The sequence below is a fragment of the Callospermophilus lateralis genome, chromosome X (genome assembly GCF_048772815.1).
Source record: "Callospermophilus lateralis isolate mCalLat2 chromosome X, mCalLat2.hap1, whole genome shotgun sequence".
In the NCBI taxonomy this organism is placed as follows: Eukaryota; Metazoa; Chordata; class Mammalia; order Rodentia; family Sciuridae; genus Callospermophilus; species Callospermophilus lateralis.
In genome coordinates, this window is record NC_135325.1 from 6,442,706 (window position 1) to 6,462,942 (window position 20,237).

Sequence of the window (20,237 nt, forward strand, 5' to 3'; positions counted from 1 at the left end):
ACAAATAAGCCAAACTAAACATAAATAACATAACCACCTTACAGAAGATGGCTAACCTTAATAACTTTGGAAATCAGTATTTTTGTTTCGTTGATGGATCCATGGATACCATTTTAAGTGAAACAATGAGACACAACCATGGATTAAAATAGTTTTCTATACAGCCAAAAGAGTGAAAGCTGTAAACTCAAGATCTTTACATACATAAGTTAAAGAGCCTGTGAAGTAACTAACAGATGACTATTAAACAATTCTTCCCTTTTATGCAATCCCTATATGACTTGATCACAAAGTCAGAGTGATACTTCAAAAAGAATTCTTCATTCATTTATCTCAAGTCATCCTGCCTGGCCATCCCTTTCCCTGGTCTCCATCCATTCTTCATCCCTTTGCAGTGGTATTCCTTAGCCATTCCCTTCCTTAAGAATTGTGTATACATTTTCCTTCCTAAGCAAGCAAGTAAGCAATGGGTCAGGGAAAAGATGGCCAAGGGCAGATACACAAATGAAGAGACTTAAATAGACAGACTTTGGGATGTCAACAGCCTGAATCTTTGGCAAAGAAGCTACTCTGGCTTGCTCAAAGGCTTGTTCCACCTCAGATTGTGCCACTAATTCCAAATTTCATGTTTCTAAGAGATTAGCAGTAATCTACACAAGGAGCTAGGAAGCTATTGTAACCAGGCAGCTAAACCACAATACATTTGATGCTTTGGACTTCTTTTTGGAGCCGATGACAGCTTCCAGCATAGTCATTTGCCAAGTGTGAAAGTCTTAAAGATATGGAGGACAATCTTGAAATCTCAGACAGGACAAATTGGGCATTTGCTTAGCAGTAATCTACTTGGGAACATGAAGTGAAAAGAATTCCAGTGCCCATAACACTGAAGGGTCAAAGCAGGATGCTTTTCAGGGTGTCCAGCCTCTTTGTTCAAAAACCCATGAGAAAGTCCCCAAGAATATGGTCAGAGCAGCAGTTCTGGTGGTGATGGTGCCCCCAACAAACTGGCATACACATGGCTGCTTTCTGAAGGATCTACAGTGCAGTAACAAGGTTTGCCACATAGGTGTGCATGTAAAGGCTCAGAGGCTGGAGGGAGAGTGACCTGAGTGAGCCACCGAGAAAATGTGGCTCCACACCTTACCTCCCAAGAAGACCATCTCCATCAAACAATCCTTTGATGACAGAAGAGAGTGCAGGGAACAGAGGTTACATTCTTCCCAAAGAAGAGTTGATTCCTGAAAAGCCCTTGGGGAGGCAATATCCTAGAGACTGATTTATGAGCAAAGGTAAATAAAAACTTGCAGACCATAGAAGTATATTGCCAAGTTAGAAACATATTTAATAGGCTATTGATGTGGGGTGCCACATCAATCAGTGGGAATTGGAGAGCTAATAAAAATCAAGGAGACTGAAAGAACCAGCAAAGGATAGGTTGGGTGACAAAGAATCAGGAAGCAGAGAACACATGGGAAAAGTTGGAGGCAATGCCAAAGGCTTGTTGGAGAAGGCAGCATGGCTATAGTTCACATCCCATGAAAGAGCTTGGCTGTTTGGTTCTCGGCGTAGTTACTCCTCTCATTTTCTCAGACCAAATGGACATCTGGCATTCAGCAGTAGGACAAGGGAAATGATATTTGGAAGTGGAGCATCAGTGAATGCATACTGAAGAGACATTCCATAACACCCTCTTCACACCAAAGGCAGTTTTGTGTTGATAGAGAATATCTCAGGTTGTCATACAGCCAACAGCAAGCAATATTTGGGGGGAGGACAATGATAGGGTAGAAGTGGGGCTGGTAGACAGAGGGTTCTCAAGCTCTAGTTCTTAAGTACTAGAGAGCAGGGAACAATTTGGCTTCACTGCTTTAATCAAGAAATTGAATGCTCATTTTCTGCTCTATGTGCACCTTCTCTAAAATGTTAACAAATTCTGTGAAAGATATGGCTCCATCTCCATCCTGATCAGCTTCCTGGATGGTCCTGTCTGCAATGATGCCCAGTTGCTCATCTGAGATATTCACTCCAACCATCATGTGTAACACCTGTAACAACTCACTGCGGGAGATCTTGTCATCTTTATCCAAATCATATAGTTGAAAAGCAAAGCGTAGTTTGTTGATTCGGCTATTGAGTGGTTCGGATCCAATCACATCTTTGTTCTTTACATCATTATCAATGGGTCGGAAATGAGCCAAAATTCTTATGAATCCACGGAAGTTCACCTGGTCTTCTCCATCTGGAAAGAAGGCACTGATGATCCGGTCTCCCAGTGGGTTGATGGCAAGTTCTGGAATCCTCTGGAAATCTTCCCGGCTGAGAGATCCACTCTCTTCTTTGTCCAAGGTAGTGAACCGTCTATAGAGGCGGGCAATCTGACTATGGGAAAAGCCAGTCTCCTTCTTAATTGCCTCCAATTCTTCATTTCTCAGTAACATAGAGGCCTGAGATCCCATCCTGACCCAGGAACTCCTCTGGGAGCGACCCTGCCAGAAGCAACAGGGTAAAGCTAAAAGAAGAAAGAATTGTTTAAAAATATTGTACCCTAATTAGTAACTTTATTTTTACAAGGAAATGAACTAGCAATTCTGAAATTATTTTATATGTATACCAAAACTGAGCAAATCAATAAATATTTTGTGGATTATGCCAGCCAAGTATCTCACTGTTGGAGAAAGGAGATACAAATAAGAGTTGAGTCTAAAAAGAACGCTTTGGTGTTGGGTTGAAATCTAAAGTGCCAGTATAAATTTATACACATATTCACATATGTATACATACAGATAAAGATAGATGGATAGATATAGAGTAAATGTGTGTGTGTGTGTGTGTGTGTGTGTGTGTGAATGCATGTGTGTGCATGAGTATTATTAGAAACAACCAAATGCCACAAGAAATAAAACACATGCTTGGAAGTGGGTGAGCAAGGCAAACCTTTACTTCTGGCAGAAGGGCCATGAGCTACTGGAACCTGGCTAACAAGTGTGCCTGAGCGAGCAGTCCACCTGCTTATATCTAATGCAGTTCTGCCCTTCACTCTGATTGGAGGTGTTCTGGGTTACAATCTATACAATTGGCTAATTTTAGAATTAGGGCGGGCAAAAAGGAAGGGCTACAACTGAATCCAATTAAGGCTGAATACTATTCTGAAAATGGACCATCACACTTTCTGTTTCTCTCAGTATGCAGATCTATATTGTTTAGCTCTGTCATCTGAGAAGGCCTTAGGAGCTATGGCACTCTAATAACACTGAGGACATCTAATGTCTAAATCTTGTTTCCAAATAAGATTCTCTAATAAGGGGGTTCTTTTGGAGAAAAGATTTATTCCAGGGCTGGGTCAGGGAAAAATACAAGATAAGCCTAGACTATCTTGTGATACCAGAAAGTAAGAAAATACTCAAAAAATAATAGGGGGCATGTCAAAAGGGCATGGAGAGAACTTAAAGGAAATGCCAGTGACCAAATCTGGTACACTTTGAGCTATAAAATAAATAATGGTAATGGATTATAACACAGACAAGATAAATATCCATCAATCCATACTGATATAAATAAATTGGACAGATAAATAAATAAATGGGAGGGGTCCAGCTCTTCATTTCAGAATACTAATTAATAAATGTAGAAGTAATGATGGGGAAAAGATCACCATTAGCCAAATACCACAGTAATAATTTTTGCAGGCAATAGTCATCAATGAATGCTAAAGTTAGGTGGGTGAAAGTATGCTGAGAATTGGGACGTTTGCATAGTAGCAATGTTTTTCTTCATAATATAATTGTTGGTTACAAAGAGAAAATAGTAACTTGAGCTGCAGAAACTTGACAGACACTATCTTCACCAAAGGTCAAAGTTAACATCATCAGTAATAGGTCACACTTATGTATGCACCTCCTGATCTGATGCATTGAGAGGACACTTTTGTGGGACTTTTGCCAAAAAAAAAAAAGTCACTTTAATCAGGAGAGAAATGTTTGAAAAACCCAAATCAAATGATATTCTATAAAATAACTGACCAGTACTCTTCAAAAACATCAAGGTCACAAAAGACAAAGACTGGGGAACTATCAAAAATTGAAGGAGACTAAGGAGATTTGACAACTAAATGCAATATGTAGTCCTGGATTGAATCCTTTGAGGACAAAAAGGACATCAGTATGGAAAAAAAGGGCAAAATTTAAAGACAGATTATATTAGTTGATACTATTCAGATTAGTGTGGACAGTATTTTTCAATGTTAATTTCCTGGTTTCAATAAATATACTATGCCCATATAAGTCATTAACATTAGGAAAAGTATATGGGAAGCTGTCTACTCTTTTATAACCTTTTCTGTAAGTCTAAAATTATTTCCAAATAGAAAGTTAAAGACACACACAGACACATTGCCGTGGGTATTTCAGTTTTTATGATGAAATTTATATCACCAGTATCTATTATTGAGTATATGTCTTCAGAAGAAGTTAAGTTCAATTAGAAAATACTTAGTTCAGAACTTTTTAAATTTTAAATAGCAAAATCTAGGAGACCATAGAAAATCTAATCTAAGGTGATTAGAAATTGTTACAGTATTGGACACTTTGCCTCCAAGCACATTGTCATGGCATAGATTCCCATTTCACAGTGTGGAATCAGTTTGTCATAGCAGTTCACCTTCATCCCCTTCTGAATGGAATCTCTCCAAGCCTCATCAGAGCCATCCAAAGACTAAGTGTCTTATGGTCTCTAGGAGAGAGGATGAAGATGCTTGGCATGAGATAGAGACCCTGTGGCAAAAGTTGATTAGTTTCCAGAGGAACAATGAGGCCTAAATTCTTATCAGGATTAACAGCAAACTTGTTCCGGTGTATTGTTTTTATCATTATATTCTCTGACAAATTTGATAAAATTAGCCAGGAAAGAATATCAGGAGTTCTTTGTCATTTCAAAGCCTGAGAATAGTTTTTAACTTGTCATACTGTGGCAACCAGGGATTTTAAAATAGAAGACTGATGTCAAATCACACTTTTTTTTCTTTCCAAGGAGATACATTTGAAGGACAGGGGACATTCCAATAGCCTGATTGGGAAATAAGTGGAGGAAATCTCTCAAACTAGGACCCAGACCTCTTATTCATAGTCCAAAGCAATAAGCAATGATTCTTCCATTTTCTATCAAGAAAAAAATGAATCTAATGAGAAAGCAACTTCTAAGAAAAACCCAAGGAATTAGAAGACTGAGAATGGAATTCTGAGCCAGGAAAAAAGATCAAAGACCAAAGCTGGCAGGAGGCACATTCAATAGTATTTTTCAAGCTCTGGAATATTCTCATTACCTCATTCTCTTTCCCATTCACAGCTCTATTTTCATTTATTTATCCTTTCCCATCTTTCCCTTTCTCCATGGGTTCATATTAGAGATCTTCAGTATTCTATTAGTTTACAATAGGGTTGGGATCGAGAAATGTTGGTCAAGCCTATTCTTTGCTATAAAAGAATTATATGTACCCATAGCATCCTAGATAAATCTTACTTTTTTTTGTAAAAGTTCTTCCCAGGACTGGGGTTGTGGCTCAGTGGTAGAGCACTTGTCTAGCATGTGTGAGGCCCTGGGTTCAACTCTCAGCACCACATATAAATAAATAAAATAAAGGTCCATTGACAGCTTAAAAAAAAAAAAAAGCTGACACACATACACACATTTTTAAAAAAAGCTTTTCTTAGTTTTGCAACCTCTGTTTTATGAACTTCTGTTTATGAATGATCCCATCCCTCCAAATTAGATCTCTTGCTTCAGCTTAGGTGTTTCCCTTTATCTTAGATATTTTGCTTCTTTAAACCAGTTAAGAAAACTCTAGGGGCTGGAGTTGTGGCTCAGTGATAGAGCACTTGCGTAACATGTGTGAGGCACTGAGTTGGATCCCTGGCACCATATAAAAATAAACAAATAAAATAAAGTTATTGTGTCTATCTACAACTAAAAGAATATTAAAGAAAAAGAAAACTCTAATCATGGCATGAGGATCTCTAACATACAGATTCTTACCTAATCCTGAACCTTCCATTCCTCCATACGGCCTAACAAAATAAGTTCACTTCCTTAGCCTAACTCTGCAGATTCTCTACATTCAGATCCTAATGTAACTTTCCAGATGGATTGCCCACAAATCTTCTGCACAGATCATAGACCACAGCCAAACTATGCTGCTTCTCCAAAAAATATCTTGTACTTTCAAAACAATATCTCCACTTGAATGTCCTCACTCCACTTAGGGCCTTTCATTCATTCCTTCATTTTGAAAAAAAATAATAACTAAAAATCTCCAATTCATAAGTATTAGGATACCAAAATGAGTCAGACATAATCTTTGTCATTCAGAGTACATGGATACTAGAGCCAGTTATACTGAACTGATTATAAGGTAAGAATATATAACTGGTGTGTGGCATTGGAGTGGGTGATATAGGATTTAACTTTGTGGAAAAGGTAGCTTTTAAGAAAGTCTTTGAGAAGTAGGTAGAAGTTTGATATGAACATGGGAGGAAAGATTTCAGACTGGGTAAACCATCTTTATGGGGTATGTGTCCATTAGTTCCAATTCTTTGTTTTGGCCGTTGCATGGGGTGCAAGAATGGAGGGTACTGGCTGTAATGCTTCAATAGGCCAAATCTTGAAAGATTTTAATTATCAGATTAAGGTGTTTGAATTTATTCCACAATCCTATCAAATTATTGAAACTGTTTTTGATCACAGAAATAACCATAGTCAGAAGAGGTTGTGCTTTATGAAAATAGGGTGATTAATTTCCTCAGTCTTTAGAAATTCCTTTTGGGTGGAATAGGGAGAGAACAGCTTGATGTTAGTCTCAAGTACAGCAGATTGTAAGAGCAATGATACCAATTATACCTCCCATTTAACTTACCAGTTTGGTCTCTGCAGAAAGTAGATGGATCTTGGAGACTGGTTGTAAATAACTGATGACTTTTACTATACCTGCTATTCTGATGTGGATTTTTTTCTTTGAAAAAAAATCAGCACAGCACCTGGCAAGTGGAATGATACAACTATTGACCATAGTACCATTTTCAAAGATCACCAAAACACTTTGCTTTTGAGACCATTTTAGATTTTCTCTCTGCCATATTATTATCATCTTGACATCACACTAGTTCGTATTTTCCTGAATGGAGTCAGAAACTGGAAATAATGAGGTCTTTAGATGCCTTAGATACAGGTAAGCCAGAGGGAATGCTTGGTTCCATGTATTTTATCCAGCAGGGCCCAATCAGTAAAACAAACCACACCAGCTGTTTTAACAGAGAGAATTTGATATAGGGACATTATTTTAAGACAGGGCAAATTGGAAAATAAGATGACACCAAGGTAGTAATGGTAACAAACAGCTAAATGCTCTGAGGGATGGGGAAAATGATGAAGAAAGGGGTTATTGGAGCAGCCATACAACACTAGAACCCAGACCTCTGAAGAGAGACCTTCTGGTACGGGTGCCTTGGAAGCTTTGAAACTCAGAGCCCTTGAGAAACTGGGACCCAGACCACTGAGTAGGGGATACTTTCTGACACAGGAGCTCCAAAGAAGGATCTCATGGAGCTGGTAGGCCCCTAAGAAAGGGGCACTGGATAGCTGAGTCTGCCTGGTATCTCTAGAGGATATGGTGGGTCTGGTTGTGAGAGTATGGAAACAGATGAGAGCTGAAATCAGCTGCCATAACTGGGTTGAAGGACCAGTGCTGGAAGGATGTCAACAGAAGCAGTGAGAACCAAGAAGATCTAAATCCCTTCTTCCTCTTTCAGCTTTCTGGCCTGTCTCACACACCCCTACTGCAAGACCCTAATGGGAGCTACTGGCGAGGAAGGAATGTTGTTTTCAGAGTGCCACCATCATAGGGCAGGGTATAGAATAGATTTGGAGACAGATGATAGACAATAGCTTCATAACCAGCACAATAGCTAATGAAAGCAGTAGTCAGTGAATCTGGTTCATATTAAATATTATGAGAAATAAAGAAAAGTCCTTGTTGCAGAATTTACTTTGGGAATTCTTTCTTTCTTTTTTAAATATTAGCCTGGCTGAGGAATAATCCATGAAATTACTTGTCTGTATGCATCACTACAGAATTTTCTCAAGTTGACATTCTCTTGCATGCCCAAGACTTTTTCACTGTTCAGAATGTAGGCAGACAATGGAACACTACTCACAATAAAGAGGAATGAATTATTGATACAATGACTTGGATAGATGTCAAGGACATTATTCTCGGTGAAAGAAGCCAGTCTCAAAAGGTTGCATACTGTATGATTCCATTCATATAACATTTTCAAAAAGACAAAACCATAGTGACAGAGAACAGAGTAGTGGCTGCCAGGGGTTAGGAGTTGGGCAAAGCTGTGACCATAAAGGGATAGCGTGTGGGAATTTTGGAAGGCAATAGAAGAGTTCTATGTCCTGATTGTGGTAGTGGTAACACAAGTCTATATGTGAGATAACATTCATAGAGTTGTACTCAGAAAAAAAAAAAAAAAAAAGCAAAACAGGAAAAGTAGAACGTGCATAGCGTGTGTGTGAGAAGGTCTTATCTTTTGTATTTTTTAAAAGTTGGCTGTGGTGAGGTCAACTATGACCCTGATACACTTTTGCCACATCTGTCCTGAGTTACCAGTGCAAAGCTTGACTGAAAGTGGAAATAAATAGGCAAAATCTTCCCACCTCTGGGCTCTTCTGTTGACTCACACTGCTGGCTCCTCAGATTTGGGTGAGGGTATTTGTGCTGTTTGTCAGTTCAAAGACTCTTTCTTCCCTGCACTTCAAAGCCTGGCCTGCCTTTTCCTCACTCATGTCTTTTATGTGGGGCTAGCAACCTTTGAGGGCTGATGGAGCTCAGTGGCCCTGGCAGTGGCTCCACTAATTGGCAAAGCTGGCCACAGGGAATGAATAAGATACTCATTGGCATCAACCTCACAGTGATCATGGTCCAGTGGGCCCTGTTTTGTGTTTTTCTTGACAGTACAGAGCAATTGACGGGAATAAGTGACTGAGCTGACCAGTTGGCATAAAGTGTGCTCTGTCCTTGCCTCCCTGTCCTTGTCCTCTTTTCCATTCATGTGGGGGTTATTTTCCACAAATGCCTCTGAATATAATTTTGTTATGCTCTGCATGTAAAAATGCTTTATTAATAGGACGTGATTAAACAAAATGTTCCTGAAATTTAAAATACATAAAATTGTTTCACATTTCATTACCCTAAGATTTTTTGGTCCCTTCCAGCTGAGATACAAAGGACAGAGAGATGCTTTTCCAGTTACACATTTTTTTGGAAAGCCTTTCTTTGGGTGAAAACTGCATCATTGCCATTTTCATTCAAGCCTTTGCTTACTAGGGGGAAGATTTCACATGCAAAATGACTACCAAAGTGAGCAAGCACGTGCTCTTTATTTATTCATTCATTTTATTTGGTCTTTATAGATGTACATGACAATATAGTGTACTTTGAGATATTATGCATACATGGAGTATAACATTCTAATTAGGTTCTTATTCTTGTGGTTGTACACAATGTGGAGTTTCACTGGTGGTGTATTCATATATGAACGTAGGAATGTAACATTGGATTCATTCTACTGTCTTTCCTATTCCTATCCCTCCTCCCTTCATGTAATCCAATGAACTTCTATTCTCCCTCTCCCTATTGTGAGTTAGCATCCACATATCAGAGAGAACATTTGGCCTTTGGGTTTTGGGGACTGCCTTATTTTACTTAGCATGATGGTCTCCAGTTCCATCCAAATGCCATAATTTCATTCTTTTTTATGGCTAAACTCCATTGTGTATATAAATTACATTTTCTTTATGCATTCATCTGTTACTCTTTTTTGTCTGGCTTCTTTTCCCTGGTATCCTTTTTTGAAACTGTTGTTGCATGCATTGATAGTGTATTCCCTTTTATTACTGTATAGTAGTCTACTGTATGAATACGTGTTCTGCAATCTGTTTACCATTCTGCTGTTAGCAGATATTTGAGTTTTTTTTATGGAATTTTGTTTGTTTGGATTTTACCAATAAAGCTGCTATAATATTTTTATGCACTTTTTTGTAGACTAACTCATTTTTCTTACTTTCATATAAGAGGGAGTTAAAGGGTAGACATATGTTTAAGGTTATTAAATATTGCCAATAAGTTTCCAAAGTGGCCATGCCATTTTACATTCCCCTTAGCAATGGACAAAAGTTCCAGTTGCTCTACATCTTTGCCAACACTGGGTATTATTAATATTTTTCAGTTTATCCCCTCTAGTGTACTCTAGTGTATCATTGTGGTTTTCATTTGAATTTCCTAATGGATAAGAATGGTAAGTACCTTTGTATATGCCTATTAGACTTATGTGTGTGTGTTTATATATATATATTTTGCAAGGTGCCTCTTAGGAGAATTGAGAAACAGGATTTAGAAAAGCAGATTTATCAATGATAAGGGAATGTTTCCCAGGCCTGAATTTTGGGGCCTTTTGATGTTTTAAATAGATATGAATGGGGCTGGGATTGTGGCTCAGGGGTAGAGCACTTGCCTAGCATGTGCAAGGCCCTGGGTTCGATCCTCAGCACCCCATAAAAATTAAAATAAAAGTATTGTGTCCAACTCAACTAAAAATAAATATAAAAAATAGATATGAACATATGAAATAGTTAAAAAAAAAAACTCCATTCCCAAATATCTCCCTTCCTAACCCATGACCATTGTCCAAAATTCTGCTTTAGTGATTTGTTCTCTTAGGCTTTCCAAGAAAGGTTCTCAGCACCTTCATAGGGGTACATCTGTGGGCTTCTTTCTAGCCTCATAGCTGACTCGGCGTGCAGTGGGAAAGGTTTGGGCACTTGGGTAAGGGGTGGCACACCAGGAGAGAATGCCGCATTCAGGCCCTTTGAGGAAGCTAAAGGCTCCAACTGCCTGGGAGGGAGTGGTGACAAAGGACACACCTGGAAGGGAAGAAAGGCTTAGGATAGCAAAAGCATAGGATGTCCCTTAAGCTTCTATGTATCTCATTTGCCCCATGGTTGTTCACCTTGGTGAGTGTTGGAGTTGAAAAGAAGGGAAGAAGGAAGCATAGGATGAATTTAAAATGTCACAAAATATATTTGGAACAAAAAGCACAGTGCCAGCCAGTGGGAGATGTTGAGACACTCTCAAAGGAATAAAAGTGCTATGTCATCATAGTAATAATAGTGACATGTGAAGAAGGCATTGCCAGATTTCTTTAAGCCTTTGAGAAAGATCAAAGCAGTTCATATTGATGTATAACACATCCACACACACACTCCTATGTAGAAGAATCGGAGGCAGATGGGAGCTCCTCCATCTCAACAGATGGACCATAGTATGTGCAAGAATGCAGGGACTTGGTCTAAAGACAAATAAACCTTGTGGTAAAGTGACAATAAGAGCCCATATGGCCTCACTAGAAATCCAATGTGGCTTTCAACGGACATATTTGCTCTTAGGTTTTACTCCTGTATCCAAATGTAGTGTAACACCTAGTCTCCAGTAAACATTTCTCATGTGTAAGACAGCATGATAGTAATAAATCAGCTCTGAAAGTTGACTGCTATAAATGCCATGTGTTATCAGTTAGATCACAAACCAAAGCCAATTTTCAAAACATTTCCTGCTGGAATACCCACAACATTTTAACAGATGTCTTTTGGAAAGTTTTGATGCAAAATAGGCCCCCATCAGCATATAAAATAAAACCCAAAAGAAAGTAAAATATGGAATGGAGAGATTATTTTTTCTTCTGGCTTTAAGAGAAAGATTAGGGGAAGTCTTGAAATCTTTGGAGAAATACTTGTTCATAGGCACAAAAGTGAAGAAATGAACTTTCTCACACACATACCACAAGAAAGATTGGGTTTTCAAAATATTCTTTCAGTATCCATCGAAGAAATTTCTTTGACTACTTTTTTAAAAATTATATATTCTTAGGGTCTGGGGCTATAGCTCAGTGGTAGAGCGCTTACCTCACATGCGCAAGGCACTGGGTTCAATCTTCAACACTACATAAAAAAAACAAATAAAGATATTGTGTCCATCCACAACTAAGTGTATGTATATATATTTTTATATATGTTTTAAATTTTTATATTTTAGTTATTATATTTTATATTTATTATAATTATATTTATTATAATTATTTAGTTATTATATTTTATATGGTGTCCATCTGCAACTAAAATGTAAAAATTTAAAACATACACACACACACACACACACACACACACACACACACTTAGTTGTGGATAGACACAATATTTACCTTTATTTTATATATTTATTTTTATGTGGAGCTGAGGATCAAACCCAGTGCCTCATATGCGCTAGGCAAGTGCTCTACTGCTGAGCCACAACCCCAGCCCCTTCTTTGACTACTTTTGAGTATAATGCTTGTTCTTTTTTGTTCTGAACAATGGTCTTAAGTCTAGCGCTGGCTTTTGTGGAAGCAATCTCAGTAGAAGCTAGGGAAAGGATTTGAGGGGCCTGTTGGGGCCAGCAGGGACAGAAATGGAGTGAAGGCATCAAAGAAGCATCTTTTGTCAGGGACTATGTGATTCTATAATGTTGCAACTTGGAGTTTGGCCTCTCAAAATCAGTGTAGAAAGGCCAGAATGGGACCCTGAAAAAGGAGGGAGAAATTATTCTTTTTTTTTTTTTCATTTTTCAACAGCAGTTTGTTGTAAAAAAAAATCAATAGTGAAGAAAAGTTGAAACAATCATATATTAAACCCACATATGCCCATGAGGAAAAAATTGTTTATATTTTGAATCTGACAGTTTGTTTCTACTGGGACTGATTTTGACGCTCATCAAAGAAATGTTCTTGAATAAATGAATGAGTGGTCTCCTAACATTCTTCCCACACACTTATTTTTGGGAAAGCCAAAATTGTTCTCTGACACTCCTACACAGAGTGATAATTCCAAAATCAAGAGTCCCTGTGGTCTGCTTCTATTATCTGTTGTTTTGGATAGTTCTTATTCATTCTGTCTTATCTCTTTCCTGTGCTTCGTTATCTTTGACTTTATACTAGAAGTTATACTGAAAAATTATATGTGGGTGGGAATAATTTGATATTTTTTCTTTAGGAGGGATTTTTGTTTGCTTTTTCCAGGCACACGGGAGTGCTAGCAGTACAACAAATATTTATGGATGGTGGAAATGCAGTTATGAACAAGAAATAGTCTTTCTCTGAATGAGCAATAGGATCCATTTAAATAGAAACCATTAAAAATAATTTAGTTCATACAAGTTTGATCAGCATCCAGCATTTCCTAACAGTATCCATCAGCACCTGTTAAAGAGTGGCATGCTGGGCTGAGCAGAGATACTCTGATATAACACTTATCCCTCTCTTGCAGTCTTATTTCTCAGATAATTTAGGGGAAAAAAGTCTATGAGCTGATTATTGTATTCATCATAGAAAAATCTAATCCGAAATAATCAGAGCAAATTTATTTCCTTTGACCAAACATCCAAGAAAGAGGACATTTTAAAATACTATGCTAAGGCAGTTATTAATTCATGGCAGAAATAAAACCATAACACATGTCAATATTATAAATGGAAATCTGCAGACCATCTGCACAGGGACTCAAATGTTTGTATCTAGGTGGAGGAACTGATGAATACAGCCCTTCTATACCCATGCTCAAAGTATTCAGTTTCAGCCCTCACAAGCTAGAGGTTGGAGCTATTATCAAAATACTAGAGAGGCTGACTAGTTGATGAGGAATCTGCTATGGAATGGAACCCAAGGAGATCACAACTCAATCATAGTGACCAAAAGACATGCACTAATTCTCTGGGCTTAGCCATGACCATCTAACTCATTTCCAGGTGTTGCTTCATGCTAGTTTAATTTTGTGGACAGGTTTCTTAAATGAATAAAAAAAATAAACCCACTCCTCACCCATCACTAACTGTAAAAAAATGTTCAACAGGAAAGCTGACTTAGGAGATTTATAATGAACTACCAAAATTTATATATTAATATCATTCATGTTTTCTGACCAGTAGTTTCCTGCTGTGAGTTCTTAAAAATCCTTTCATGTTTCTTTGAAGCAGATTCCTTTTCCATGTAAGCTTTACTTTTAGGTTCCCTATTTCCATGAGTTTTCTCTCTACTTTACATACCCCAGTGTCTTACTTGACACCTCTACATCATTACCTGTGAGTGATTTTTAGGAGAAAACCAGGTTAGTGTCTGAATTCAGGTCAAATCTAAGACATCTGTCGAAATGGTCATTTTCAGTGAGGAAGCCATAACCCTACAGAATCATTAATTAGTTCTTAAATAAGATTTATGCCAAAGTTAACTGGGCCTGAGGAGATGACATTTACTCTGCTTAAAAAAATAAATGAGTAGCCCTGTCAATTAAAACTTAGAAACTTAAGATAGAATTAGACCTTGAGTGCCCCCCACCCAAAATGCATGTTTGATACAGACTTAAGAATAACTAGGCTCAGTAGCCATCCATACTGAGCCTCTGGGGCAACCAAAGGTTGTTTGTGGTTTCCTGTCTTTGTTTTCACCTATCCCTTAGGTGATTTTGTATAGGCTTCCTCCTGAGATCTTGAGATGCCTCTTACTTTGAGTTTCTCATCACTGTTAAGACACACAGAAATGGTATCATCCATCCAAGAGCACAAATATTTTTTGAGCTCTTAAAATGAGGGAGGCACTTTGCTGGCATCATAGAAGACTTAAAAGGAAAATTCGATATGGCTTCTCTAGGAATTCACAATCTACTAGATAAAAAAGGCACATCCAGGGATGATTCATATTACATTAAAGGTATGCCATAGGGTAAGTACTATAAAGGATGCCTAAGCAAATCCAAAGCTGGTATGGTTTAGTGTTTAAAAGAGTTTGAATGCCCTTCTGAGTAGTTCCTGAAAAGGGAACAGCTGTTACCAGATTATTCTCCAAACAAAACTGGGACATAATTTTTAGGGCTCAGTATGAAATGAAAATGCAGGGTCTCTTACTCACAAAAAAAGAATTTCAAGACAGTGACAGCAGGACATTAAACCAAGTGTAGGGGCCTTCTGACTATGGGGCTCTGTGGGACTGCATAGGACACATGCTCATGAAACTGGCTGGTCTAAATATAGTCTGTAAAGGAGAAGCAAATTTGAGCAGTCTAGAGGAAATTATGCACAGGAAATTTTGTTCCAAGTAGTTCATAGAAAAGTAAAATTACTCTAAGGAAAAAAATAATTTGGTCTTTCCCAAATTAGCAAATGGGGTTGAGATCTAAAAGATGGGAACGTTATGATCTGCAAAGGCATTTTCATATATATGTATATATTTCACAGCTGCAAAGTAAGGGTAATAATAATAATAGTTGTACTAGTTAGTAGCTCACACTAACATATAGAGCTTATTAAGTGTCAGGATTCTTCTAAACAGATTACATATATTTTCTTATTTAATCCTCAAAATAGCCCTAGAGGGTAAATGCTGTTATTTTCCTACCTTATTACAGATGAGGAAACTGGCCTTAGAGAAGCTGAATAACTGCACCTGGTCGGTCACACAGAAGATAAGCCAGGTAGCCAGGATTTGAACTCAGGAAGTCTTGACTCCAGAGTCTGGGTTCTTAGCTGCTATTTATGCTACCTTGGAAGGATGGAAGGAAGGACAGACAGATGGAAGGGAGATACCCTAGTATATTCATTCATTAATATCATAGATTTGGCCTAACCAAGATTATACTGTGTGTACATTTTTTAATTTTTCTTTTCTTTTCTTTTTGCATTATTTCATGTTCATAGTTTAACAGCACCCGTTCGCCCTCCCCCACTGAGTGTTGCCACATGGCCCCATGGAGTAGAAAGGTATTGGTTCTGAGAACATTCCTTCACAGCCCTATCCTATACTCTCTTCAGAAGCTCTCCCTTTCTTCTCTCCTTTAACTTTATTGCAAACTCTCTTCTAACTAACAGTTGTTCTTTTAAATTCAATTTAAAGAGCGGTATTTCCTAACTTGAATTAAACAAAATATAATGGAGACAGCCATAGCATTGGAGTTTTCCCCCATTTACTGCCCCCCTCCAAGTTGTAATTTGCGGCTCTGTTCAATATGGGCAACGCCTACTGGCTGCTGCTGCTGCAGTTGCAAGGAAAGAAATTCCAACTTGTCCTATATTTATCAGAACTGTAAAGTTTCAGCTTTTCAAATCGAAAACAGAGAACAGGATAAAAGGATTCTCTGGCAGTCAATTGTCCCTGTCACCATGAAATAAAAGTGCTTTTGGCTGCTGGTCAGAGCCAGTAGTCAGGTCACTATCCTTTAGTCCTTTCCAGGTCCATTGTTATTCAAGGAAGGAATCGCCTACCAAATGAGGCCTCTGGTGGTGGGGGTGTCTCTAAGTTCTGCTCTTGCGTGCTTCAGCCCTAACCACCCCCCTCCTCTTTTTGCATGCACCAAACTTTTTTTTTTTTCTTTTTTGGAAGTTACCTAGGAAACAAAGTCTTTTGTGCTCCAACTTTATTTGAGCTATTCGCTTCGCTGGGAATCTGCACAAAAGCTGAAGAGAGAAAGAAGGTTGCAATATTTTATTAAAACGTTCATGGCGAACACATTTTTCCCAAGGGGGGGAATCATATCCTGTTGGGTGTGTTGGGGGGCTTTGCAGAAACCTCGGATAAGGTAAGTAAATAGTGGGAGTTAGTTTAAACAAGTGATTCTAGAATCCGTTCTTTAAAGGGACTTGAGAATAGTTCATTTGACAATACGTGAAATCCTCTGAGTCAGCAGGTTAAGATGTTTCCAAATGTGAAGAGAATTTTTTTAAAAATGATCCTGATTTTAGAACAGAATATTAGATATTTAAGCAGAGTGTTATCAAAACCTTACTGGAATAAGAGGAAAAAGTATTTCTTTTATACAGATACCCACCTTCTTCCAAATCATATAAAGAAATAAAACTAGGTTCAGTAGTGAAAACTGGGTCTTTTAGTAATCTGGTTTAGAAATCCAACCCTGAAATCAAAACTGGGATGTAACTTTTTGAATAACCTGGGCCAGGTGCCCAATCCTGAACAGAAGTTAGACAATATTAATATTCATCAAAGGTTTGAATGGAGAATTTTCAAATGTCATATACAAATGAAAACCTCAGCTGAAAGACAAGTTTTACAGGGCAAAGCTGAAAGAAAATAAACTAGGACTGTTTTACTCTTCCAAATTTTAAAAAGAAACCCACTTGAATCTTTTTCCCCATTAATAGCAATTGTATTTTCCATTAGAGTTGGTGGGGGGGGGTCTCTTCTCTTTGCTTTTCCTTGTGCATACAGTGTTGATGAAACCGAGTTCTTAAAATATTATTCATAAAAGCTGTCCTCCTGCACTGAAATTAACTTCTTGTATTTTAAAGGCCTCTCAGATTAGGTTGGCTTGTCCTTCGGGTGATGTGTTCTGGAATGTCTCCCAACTCCAGGTTTTCTGGCACATTTTCTGAGCCTTTGGCACATCTTCCTTTGATCCCAAGATTTTTGATAGAAATTTGTGGCAAGATAAATAGTCAGAAAGCAGATCTATTTTTTTCCTTAGATGTCTCCTTCAGTTTGAAATTTGGGACTTTCTGACTACCTTGTCTCTCTTCTTAATTCCTTTTAACTGAAGAGCATGTTCGTTTGGTCCATGTTTTCCTTTTGTGTTGCTTCACTATTGAAATAATACTTTCAAGTAGTTGTGCTTACTAACTATTTCTGGGAATTCTTCCTTTGTCCTAAAAACATATTTCTGACCTTGGTTTTTTTTTTCTTTTTTCTTATCTAAACTGTGAAATTCCTTATATGTGTGCTTATGCATAAGCTGTGATGACTGAATCTGAATGTACTTCGTTTGCAGTCCCACCCCCCAGAGGACGAAGATACAGATGTCATGTTAGGGCAGAGGCCGAAAAACCCAATACACAATATCCCCTCTACACTGGACAAGCAGACCAACTGGAGCAAAGCGCTACCTCTCCCAACGCCAGAGGAGAAGATGAAACAAGATGCCCAAGTGATTTCTTCTTGCATTATTCCCATCAATGTCACTGGTATCGTTCTCTTGTTGTTGTTTTTTCCCCTTTAGGGACAGTTGGGTCAGAATATTCTGTGTATTTTAAATCTGTGCTGTAGGGCTAGGCATTAAAAATACCATTTTGTAAATAAATAACACCTTTTTTTTTCATCCAAATGCAGCCCAGGAGATGCTCAATAGGCTATTGTCAGGTTTGGAACATCCATTTGCATATGTTCTGCTGGGCTACTTGTTATGTAAATGATGGACAGTTTCTTTTTGAAAAAAAATCAGCAAATAGCTCTTTGGCCCTAGCTTACTGAAATAAGGAGAAAGCAGCAGTGATTAATCATATGATAATGATGTGTGGCACCCACGGAAAGAAAACAGCATAACCCAGGTTTCTAAACAGCAAGTTGACCAACTAGAAAAATCTGTTTTCATGCTTCCTTTGATGAAGGTAGGATTGAAAAAAAAAAAAAAAGACCATTTAGATTTCTGTATTAATTTTAGGGATTTTTGACCTAAATACATAAATGAACGCTAAATTCTATTTTATAACCAGCAAGCCTGTCTTCTTTTCACTCTCTGTTTTCCTCCTCCTGGGTATAAGAGTTTGAATATTAGTCTAGGTGGAATGAAAGCCTAGCTGGAATTTTCTTCAATGTTTTTTTGATAATTGTGAATTCCAGAACTGGATCTCATCATCTTAAATTGTAAGTCAAATAATGATGTAAATATTCTAACTTTCAAAGATAGAAATTAAATGATCTATCCATTGGGCTTTCTTTAAACATCTCTAGAAGTGATGTTTTAACTTATTTATTTATTGAAAATTTCAAAACAGTCATGTTATGACTGATTTTCATTTTGATTTCATGTGACAAAAGATTTAATGTCCCTTAAGATGCATTTTGGACACAGCTATTATTAACCCCACTCAAATTTCTCTCACATAGAGCAGGAAGCAAACAGACCAGGTATGTGGGACAGATATTTTTTCCTCAAGAAAAAAAAAAAAAAAAGAAAAGGAGTTCTAGTTGATTGGCCGGTTGTGAGCTGGGAGTTAATTTTTCTGATGACCTATTCAACTTGTAGGAAAATTTATTCTAAAGATGTGCGATTATCTGATCTCTGTAATCTAAATGGGATGTATTAGAGTTTTGGCACCCTCTTAAACTAATTTTCAGTTCTGGGAACATCTGATGATTAGCAGCACCTGCTCTCTTCCTGGCACTGTAAGTAAAATCTTGTTTTCAAATTCAGTCCTATGATTATGGGCTATTGTCTATGATTAGGAAAAAGGGAAGATTTCTCCTTCTGCTTTATTTTAGGAAATCCCAGACTAAAGCCTAGATCAGACATTGATTTCAAGAGCTTTAATGAGGATGTTATTATTGCTGTCCACATAACACAATGTCTGTGCCTGTGTATCACCTATTCTATAATCATTAACAGCAAAATGAAGCATTTTAATTTTTGGTCAGAACTAAGAAAGGAAAATTTCGTTAGTAAAAATTATCTGATATTATTATAATTATTTATCATGTGATACAGATTTTTCAAAGTGAATTCTAGAAACTGTTGGCCCTATAAGCAGAACTCAACTGCTTCATTATACAGCTGAACCAAGATTTATATGCCATCCCATGCTTAACAATCAGGATAAAGGATGAGATGACCAAATTCATGACATTTTGGCTGTTTGAGATGAAGCACACTCTGAAAAATTCAACGTGTATGCCTGTGCCAGGAAGAGTTTGAGTTCTTTACTTCCCACCTCATTGTTCTAGTTTTGATAGGACTGCATGTAGTGTTGGTAATATGAGTAAAGAGAGAGAAACTAATGAGCATCAAGATTGGTCCTTTGTAGTTATAAAGACAAACAAACAAATGGCATAAAGATTGAGAATTGAAACTTTATAGATGGAACAGAAGGGGTCCATTCAAGTGCAGAACTGGGGACTGCCCTATATGTTTATTTCATATTGATAGGACAGCTAGTGCTAAACCCAAAAGCATCCAATTTAGTTAGTGGAAGAAAATAGTTACGTGATGATTTAAGAAAACAAATCCAATAAGCTGCTGTGTGTGTGTGTGTGTGTGTGTGTGTGTGTACACGTGCACACACCTACACAACTAGAGGCTAAGGTTTGGGCACAGGAGGTGGAGGG

The 20,237-nt window shown here is 37.7% G+C and overlaps 1 protein-coding gene and 1 pseudogene across 3 annotated transcripts in view; one reads left to right on the top strand and one right to left on the bottom strand.

The window, feature by feature from the left end:
- Nucleotides 1–20,237, top strand: part of Nhs (NHS actin remodeling regulator) — a 332,316-nt gene that overhangs the window by 303,005 nt on the left and 9,074 nt on the right. For 2 of the 3 annotated variants that reach the window (XM_077107085.1, XM_077107087.1), the window contains exons 4-5: nucleotides 15,827–15,889; nucleotides 17,908–18,100. In XM_077107085.1, coding sequence (XP_076963200.1) covers nucleotides 15,827–15,889; nucleotides 17,908–18,100 — 256 coding nt within the window. The remainder of the gene's footprint in view (nucleotides 1–15,826; nucleotides 15,890–17,907; nucleotides 18,101–20,237) is intronic. The other variant, XM_077107086.1, reaches the window with a different exon arrangement.
- On the bottom strand, nucleotides 1,869–2,456 carry LOC143639288 (calcineurin B homologous protein 1 pseudogene; annotated as a pseudogene).